The sequence below is a fragment of the Balaenoptera physalus genome (assembly GCF_965194825.1).
Source record: "Balaenoptera physalus genome assembly, chromosome: 19".
Classification (NCBI taxonomy): domain Eukaryota; kingdom Metazoa; phylum Chordata; class Mammalia; order Artiodactyla; family Balaenopteridae; genus Balaenoptera; species Balaenoptera physalus.
The window spans coordinates 6,598,320-6,606,797 of NC_138900.1; the positions used below are offsets into that span (position 1 = coordinate 6,598,320).

At 57.5% G+C, this 8,478-nt stretch overlaps 1 protein-coding gene across 4 annotated transcripts; it reads right to left on the minus strand.

Annotated features, from left to right (window-relative positions):
* Positions 1–1,984: 1,984 nt before the first annotated feature.
* Positions 1,985–8,159, minus strand: NR1H2 (nuclear receptor subfamily 1 group H member 2). Of its 4 annotated transcripts, none has more exons than XM_082438359.1 (9): positions 8,025–8,159; positions 7,473–7,534; positions 7,270–7,389; positions 6,659–6,940; positions 6,317–6,576; positions 5,924–6,103; positions 5,162–5,261; positions 2,867–3,156; positions 1,985–2,548 (listed from the first exon to the last, which is right to left on the minus strand). In XM_082438359.1, the coding sequence occupies exons 2-9, from the start codon at positions 7,513–7,515 to the stop codon at positions 2,402–2,404; spliced, it is 1,422 nt and encodes a 473-aa protein (XP_082294485.1). In that variant the 5' UTR covers positions 7,516–7,534; positions 8,025–8,159; the 3' UTR covers positions 1,985–2,401. The 4 variants fall into 4 exon arrangements, with proteins under 4 accessions (XP_082294485.1, XP_082294486.1, XP_082294484.1 ...); XM_082438360.1 differs by having other exon boundaries at positions 2,867–3,075; positions 6,659–6,949; XM_082438358.1 differs by having other exon boundaries at positions 6,659–6,949.
* Positions 8,160–8,478: the final 319 nt, after the last annotated feature.

The following is an 8,478-nucleotide window of genomic DNA, read 5'->3' on the forward strand; positions in this document are numbered from 1 at the left end:
CGCTGTTCCCTCTCCCCCTTTAAAAAAAACATAATGTTTTTCAGTACCCAACCCATCCCTCCAAGCAACACCCTCTTCACCCTCGACCAGGACTGTCCATCCAGCTCACCTCGGTGTCCCCTCAAGGCACGGCGCAAGAGAAGGAGACATTAGGAGAACTCCACTGCCCTTCCTTACTTTGAACTCATCTGGGCCTTTTGTGAGGCCTTGCCGGACTTGCTCTTCCAGCTCCCACATTGCCCCGTGCTGACCCCATTAAAGCCCCTATTCCCTTACCTTCTAGCAGCCCTTGCTCAGCCCCCCATTACCCTGACCAGCCCTGACTGGTAGACAACTCCAAGGAGGGACTTGATCTTTTTATTTATTTATTGTTTTATTTTATTTTTTAAATTTAATTTTATTTTTGGCCGTGCTGCCCAGCTTGCGAGATCTTAGTTACCCGACCAGAAATCGAACACGGCCCCCGGAAATGAAAGCGCAGAGTCCTAACCACTGGACCGCCAGGGAATTCCCTAATATATATTTTAGAGGTTACTTTCCATTTACAGTTATTACAAAATATTGGCTATATTCCCCGTGTTGTACAACACATCCTTGAGCCTATCTTACACCCAATAGTTTTCACCTCCCACTCTCCCACCCCTGTTGCCCCTCCCCCCTACCGGTAACCACTAGCTTGTTCTCTTTATCTGTGAGTCTGCTTCTTTTTGTTACATTCACTAGTTTGTTGTATCCAGATTCCACATACAAGTAATATACAGTATTTGCCTTTCTCTCATTTCACTTAGCATAATGCCCTCCAAGTCCACCCAGGTTGCTGCAAATAGCAAACTTTCATTCTTTTATGGCTGAGTAGTATCCCATTGTGTATATATACGCCACATCTTCTTTATCCATTCATCTGATGGACACTTAGGTTGCTTCCATATCTTGGTAATTTAAATCATACTGCTGTGAACACTGAGGTGCATGTATCTTTTCGAAGTAGTGTTTTTGTTCTTTTTGGATATATACCCAGGAGTGGGATTGCTGCATCCTGTGATAACAGTTCTAGTTTTAGTTTTGCTTTTGGTTTTGTTTTTGTTTGGCCGAGCCGCGTGGCTTGTGGGATCTTAGTTCCTCGACCAGGGATTGAACCCGGGCCCTCAGAGTCCTAACCACTGGACCACCAGGGAATTCCCCTAGTTTCAGTTTTTTGAGAAACCTCCATACTGTTTTCCACGGTGGCTGCAAGGAGAGACTTTATCTTGTTCACTGATGTTTCCAGTGCCTAATATTGTATTTGGCACATAGTAAATACTCCACACATTTTTTAAATTAATTTATTTTATTTTTAGCTGCGTTGGGTGTTCATTGCTGTATGCGGGCTTCTTCCAGTTGCAGCCAGCAGTGGCTACTCTTCATTGCAGTGCGTGGGCTTCTCACTGTGGTGGCTTCTCTTGTTGCGGAGCACAGGCTCTAGGCACATGGGCTTCAGTAGTTGTGGCTCGCAGGCTCAGTAGTTATGGCGTGCGGGCTCTACAGCGCAGGCTCAGTAGTTGTGGTGCACGGGCTTAATTGTTCTGTGGCATGTGGGATCTTCCCAGACCAGGGTTCGAACCCGTGTCCCCTGCACTGGCAGGCGGATTCTTAACCACTGCGCCACCAGGGAAGTCCCAAAATGCTTCACACATTTTTGCTGAATGAATGACATCTGTGACCCCAGGATGGCCAGCACAGTGCCTGGCCCACAAGAGACTTCAGCCAATACTTGATTGAATGAAAGCCCCTTCTCCTCATCCACTTAAACCCTCCTTGTCCTTCAGGAGCGGGCTCCAACCACCGGGAGGTGACCGGGAGGTTGTCAGGGGCCTCTCCTGGGCACCCACAGCGCCTAGTCACATCACCCTGAACCCTTCCCAGCTCAACACCAGGTCCATGGGGGCTGGTGTCCACGAAGACCCGGGCAGCCCCTCCCCACCTCAGACTCACTCTGGCTCAGGGCAGGTTTCTATTCATACTTTATTTTCCTGTTTTTGTTTTTTTTAGTTTTTATTAAATAAAAGGAGCAGAGGGAGGGGGGCCTGTGTCTCTCGGGCTCTGGGGGAGCCACAGGCCCTCCCCTGCCTCCCAAGGTGCTCTGCGTGGTAGGCTTGAGGTGTAAGCTGGGCGGGGAGGGCAGCTGGGCGTGCTGGGAGAGGTCGGGATCTGTGACCCACCTACCCCTCCCAGGAAGACTCAGTGGGCGGGGAGAGAGGCTCCCGGGCCCCGACTGGGGCTCATCCTGAGGGCTGAGGGCTGGCGGGGCCAGGGCCTGAGCTCCAAGCCATAGGGCGGGACCCCAGGCCCAGCCCGGCCCCTCCCCACCCCAGTGTTCATTCACTGGAGGGTGCAGGGCGGTGGGGCGGGGTGGCCGGGCCCCTCATTCGTGGACGTCCCAGATCTCGGAGAGCAAAGGCGGCAGCTTCTTGTCCTGGAGCCGCAGGGCGAAGACCTGCTCCGAGTGCACGGAGCTGAGCGTGCGCAGGCTCACGAGCTTCATCAGCATGCGGGGGAAACGCAGCTGGTCCTGCGGGCGGCACGGGAGGGAGTGGGCGCGGGCCAGCCCCCTCAGACCACCGGGAGGGCCCCTCCGTGGGTCGAGCCAGGAGAGACAGCGTGGCGCCCCGTGCATGGGCCAGGCCTGGCTCCTTGTGGAGGGGACAGGGGCTTGAGGACACACTCTCGCTGAGAGGACGCTGAGCAGAGCTCAGAGTGCTGTTGGGTGGTGCCGGGGGCGGCGACAGAGCCGGGCTGGGACTAGGCAGCCGGCCCCTGGCCCCAGGCTGACCCCACACGGTCTGGACTTCCTGCCCCTCCCCAAACCGGAGGGGCTGGGCTCTGGCACCTGTGGCCTCTTGATGCGGGTGTAGGACAGCAGCGCGTCCACGTAGGGCTGCTGCAGCGCCTCGACTCGGCTCGGCTCCTGCACGTTGGGCCGGTCGGCCGAGAAGATGTTGATGGCGATGAGGAGGGCGTACTCAGCATCGTCCAGGCCCAGGCGCCTCATGGCCCGCGAGAACTCGAAGATGGGGTTGATGAATTCCACCTGCAGGCCTGCGGAGGCGGGAGGCCCGGCCCGATGAACCGCCCCGACCCTGAAACCGGCCCCCATGCCTGGCCGCTGGCGCTGCCCACCTTCAGCAGGAGGAGGGAGACAGCAGCAGGTAGAGAGTGCTGGTCACCCTGTAACCCCACTGCCGGTCAGGGTGCCTGGCACGTGGTAGGTGTGCCATACCTCTCGCCCGAATGAAGGAACGAGTAATGGGCGTGAACACTTAACTCAGAGTTTTCTGCCACCCCACCACCCCCTTCACTTCCTTCCTGCCTTCCCCGGTTCCTCTCCTTGGGAAAACGAAAGAAGTTTAATCCTCGGTCACATTATGTCACCCCCTGCGGTGGCTTCGCCTGCTCTCGGAGTGAAGGCCAAACTCATTCCCAGGCGTGACTCATTCATTCATCAAACTGGATTGAGCACCTACTACATGCCAGGCCCCAGGGTAGAGATGTTTACAAGACAAAGCCCCCTGCTCCCATGGAACTTACCTTTGGGGCTTGAGGGGACAGATAGTAGACGAATATGTAAGCAAACTATCCACCCTGTGAGATGATTCTGAGTTCTATGGATCAAGGTAACACAGGGAAGGGTAATCGGGGCCCACGAAAATCGTGTCAACATCTTAGACAAGATGGTCACCGTAGGGTGACATTGCATGAAGGCCTCCCTCACTGCAGAGTGTCTGACCCCAAGGAGGGGAGGGAGCAAGTGACCAGGATGTGTGAGTGTTCCAGGTAGGGCACCACCCGTCTGTTTTGCCTGGAACTAGACTTCCTGGGCCCTGAGACTTTTAGTATTAAAGCTGGGAAGGTTGGGAAGGTCCCAGGCAAACTGGGACGAGTTGGTCACCCTAGTTCTGGACAGAGGGACCAGCAAGTACAAAAGCCCTGAGGCGGGAGCACATTTGGTGGGTTCCAGTAAGAGGGAGGCCAGTGTGGCTGGAGGAGAGTGAGTGAGAGGAGAGGGTGGGAGATGAGGGCTGAGAGGGAGGGGGCCACACCCTGCAGGGCCTGTGGGCCAGGTGAGGACTTCGGCTTTTCTCCCAGTGAGATGGGAGCCATGGACAATTCTGAGCACAGGAGGGACATGAGCTAACTTGGTTGTTAACTGGATTCTTCTGATGACTGTGTGAACAAACACACTGGGTTGGGGTGGAGGTAGAAGCCCAGTGAGGGGCCCCTGCAATGTTCCAGGGAAAACCCACTGAGGTCCAGACGGCGGTAATGGCAAAGGATGCGGGGGATGTGATGTGGACCAACCCCCTCTCCAGCCCCATCGCCGTGCTCCAAGCCTCCTTGTGGTTCCTTAAAACCGCCCGGCTCTTCCCCACCTCAGGACCTTTGCACATGCTGAGCTCCCCGCCAGAAACACTCCCCCACAACCCAGTGCTCCCCTGCCAAGCTTATACTCAAAGGGTTACTGGGACTGTCCTGGGTGTTGGAAGGGCCAGGTGTTAAAAGGAAGATGAGGTTAGGAGCAGATGTCCAGGAGTATAGAGAGGTGCCCCAGGGAGAGATAATGGGAGAGAACAAGACTCACTGAGAAAGCCCAGAGGCCGAGGGAGCGAGGCCTTTGCACGTGCATTCCCTGGTGGCTAATGCTACTCCTCACCTCCCTTTTCCTAGGTGATCTTTCTCACTCCTCTAGCCTCAGTTCAACTACGCTTCCTCCAGAAGGCCATCGCCTAGGTTACATCCCCAAGGAAGTGCTCTTGGAGGGCAGGGACCAGGGCTGCCCTGTACGGTTGGGGAGGTTGCACATTTCCTGATGGACTGAGATCCAGCCTCCCTCATGTGAGACGAGGCTTGAGGAGGAGAGAGTGTCTTTTCTTAATTCTTACCAAGATGCCCTATGTGACAGCAGAGACCCCTCTGTTTCATCCTGCGCTATGTCCCACTGTGCAGAGTTGGTGCTCAATAAACGTGCTCTTGTCTCACTGCAAGGTGGGCTCAACCCTCACCCCACTTGGGAGATAAAGAAACAGCGGCTCAGACAGGGATGAGAGGGCCCCGCGTCTCCCAGCCAGCAGGGACCCAGCAGAGGCGCCACTTGTGCCCCCACCGCCCAGCCTGCACTTGGCCTTACCTGCGCGGTGGAAGTCATCCTTGCTGTAGGTGAAGTCCTTCAGGAACGTGATGCACTCGGTCTCGTGGTTGTAGCGTCTGGCTGTCTCCAGCAGCATGATCTGAAAGCGGTGGGGAGAGGGATGGGCAGGGGTTTGAGGAGCCCTGTGACCCTTTAGCCATCGTCCTTCCTCTCCTGGCCTGAATGGGGGGCCTGATCTTGCCGGGATCATCCCTCACCTCCCCCCACCCCCGCCCCGCCGTTCTCACGGCCACACAGACTGCGGTCAGCGTGTTGGACACTCCGAGCTCTCTCCCTCCTCCAGGTTCGGCACCCCCAGCCTCCTCCACTCAGGACACTCTCCCCAGGTGGTTAGGAGGCATGGGGCAGAGCTCTTTGTTTTGTTTACTACCACGCACCCAGCACTTGGAATAGGGCGCAGCATACACTAGGCACTCAATGCTTATTCATTACCATTGCTTGGTTCAAATGTCAACTCCCTAAATAAGCCTTTTCAGCACATTCCCTAAAGTGTATCCCTCCAGCCCAATCCTCAATTATTCTCAGCCTTAGGCCTGTTTCCTTTCTCTCCTTGCCTCGTGGGAGGCTCTGATGACTTGTTTAATATTTTGATCTTCTCCTGTAGAATACCATCCCCACCAAGGCAAGGACCGGAGTCTGGCTTGTCACTATGCTCCCAGCATCTGTCCTGGGGCTTATCTCTGGGGTTCCTTGAGGGCAGGATGGAAGGGCCTCCCTGAGGCTGGGCGGGCCGGCCATTACCTCAATGGTAGACGCCTTCAGGAGGGCGATCTGGTCCTCGCGACCCAGCTGCAGGAAGCCAGGCACCTGCTTGGCGAAGTCCACGATCTCCTGGACTGAGATGATGGCCAGCTCCGTGAAGTGGGCGAAACGCTGCTGGCGAGCATCACGGGACTGAGGGTCTGCGCCCAAGGGCCAGGGCTGGGGACGTGGGGGGCCAGGTTACTCTCAGGACTTCTCCCATAAGCCCAAGGCTATGGGGGCCCCTTGAGGCAAAGCCTACACCCTCAGAGGCCCCCGTCTCAAAGCCCCTGCCCTCTGGAGCCTCATTCTCTCCCCGTGCCCTAGACTGCGGCCCTGTCAGCTTGAGCCTCCTGGGCCCGTCGCCCCTAAAGGCTGCGGAAGGGGCCGTACCGTGACTTTAGGCTGGTCAGAGAAGGAGCGTTTATTGCACTGCAGCTGGGCAGCCACCAACTGCTGGATCATTAGTTCCTGAGCGGCTGTTAACTGGACACCCTCGCCTTCCCCGGAGCCCTGGCCACCCCCGTCAGACCCTCCAGGGGAGGCCCCAGGCCCAGAGGCTGAGCTGCTGCCGACTCCCAGCCCTGTGGGTGACGACTGCTGCTGCTGCTTCCAAATCTTCTTCTTCCGAATCTGTTCTTTGGAGAGGACGCCTGTTGGGGAGACACAGGCCTCAGTAGAGGCCCCAGGCCTGGGCAGGGGCCAGGCTGGCACTGCTCCCTCCCCGGCACTCACACTGCTCCCGCATCCCAGCCTCCTTGCATTTTCGCAGCCGGCATTGCTGGCACTTGCGCCGCATGAAGGCATCCATCTGGCAGGTTCCACCGCCCCGGCAGGCGTAGCGCCCGGCCCCACCTCGGATCACACTTCGCCTGAAGAAGCCCTTGCAGCCTTCGCAGCTGAGCACGTTGTAGTGGAAGCCAGAGGCCGTGTCCCCGCACACCTGGCACAGCTCATCGCCCAGCATCTTTGGAGCCGGGCCCTTCTTTCGCTTGCGCTCCGGCTCCTCTGCTGTGTCTAGGATGACTGGTGTTGGTGGACAGAAGCCATGAGAGACAGAGCCACAGAGATAAACGGCAGCCAGAGGGACAGGTCCATGAGAGATCGGAGGCAAAGAGTCAGAGTGTGGAGAGTGATCCAGGGAGATGGCAATTCACAGGGAAAGATGTGTATGTCAGTGAATCCCAAAGAATGGGTCAAAATAAGAGATGTCAAGGACTAACAGAAGAAAAAAATCAACAAGAAACTGGGGCTGCCCATCCCCATTTCTGATCTTTCTCCCTTTCTAGATCCCTCCCTAAGCCTCCATACCAACTCCCAGCCCATGTCCCTGGACCCCGTCTCACCCACGACGGAAGCTGAGTTGGCCCCATCAGTGCCTGGGACATCAGGATCAGCCCCTGGGCACGGCTCAGAGCCATCCTCCTTTCCATCAGGTGAAGAAGAGGGGGTGCTAGGGCCATTTCCTGGGAGAGGGAGGCACAGTGAGTTTCTCCTGACAATAATCTGCAGGCGGGGGGATGGCTGGGTTGGGAAAGGGGTCACTCACCAGGCAAGGGGGTGTCCAGGGAACTCGTGGTGGGGGTGGACATGGTGGGGTCACGGAGCAGCCTGCAGAATACAGGGGGACTGAGAGCCTTGCGGGGCCAGGGAGGGTCAGGTTAGGCCAGCCACAGGTTTTCATGGGGCTACCTCTCTTTCCTCCATCTCTCAGACTCTTCCCCTACTGCATACACACTCTAATCCCAGTCTCTGCCAGTCTACATACCCTCCCATCCAGTTCCAATAGGGCCTGCCCCCTTCTGCTCCAGGACAGCCTTCAGGTGGGTCTCAAGCCCCTCCCTCCTCTAGACTCTGCCCCTCCTTTAGGCTCCCTCCACTCCAGATCCCGCCCACCGGCTTCTTCCAGATACTGTCCCTTCTGCTTCAAGTGCTCCGCCCTCACTTCCTCGCCCAACCTCTGCCGAGGAAGCACCCCTACCTCTCATTCTGACCCCATCTCCTCCTCTTATGCTCCGCCCACATATCGTTTCTTTCTAGGTCCTTCCCCATCCCTTCCAGGTCCCGCCCCACCTCCTCCCATCATACTCCGCCCCCACACCTCTCTCCAGGTCCCGCCCCTCTCCGAACACCAGTGAGGGGCGGGGCTCATGGCTGCGCGCGAGGGTCTCGTGGGCGGCCTCTCGTGGGGGTCCCCTACTCCCGTTGCCCTGGAAACAGCCGGGGGCGGCGCGAGCTATGGAGGGGAGACGGTGGAAGGAGAGAAAAGGGCTGAGCCAAGCAGCGCGGGGAACATCGGGAAGCCCCAGGCCCAGGGGTCCTCCCGCGTCTCCCCACACTCGAGTGCACCTGCTTGCGTACCCTTGGTCCGCTTCTCTTCCTCCTCCTCTGTAGCCACTGGCACGCCGCCGCGACTCGGGTCCCCTCAAAACTAACTTCGCCACTTCTTCCGGCAACCCCACCGTGCGTCACTTCCGGGAGTGGGCGGGGAGTCAGGGTGACGGAATTCCGGTCGCTCTAGGGCTAGCCTAACCAGCTGCCCCGCACGGAAGTCG

Bases quoted from the DNA above. Each gene is read 5' to 3' on its own strand.
- NR1H2 (XM_082438358.1), bottom strand. From the start codon at position 7,515: ATGTCCACCCCCACCACGAGTTCCCTGGACACCCCCTTGCCTG. The intron at 6,950-7,269 runs GTGAGACGGGGT...CACCAACACCAG, and splicing joins CAACTCAGCTTCCGTCGTGG to TCATCCTAGACACAGCAGAG. The intron at 6,577-6,658 runs GTGAGTGCCGGG...TCTCCCCAACAG, and splicing joins GGCTGGGATGCGGGAGCAGT to GCGTCCTCTCCAAAGAACAG.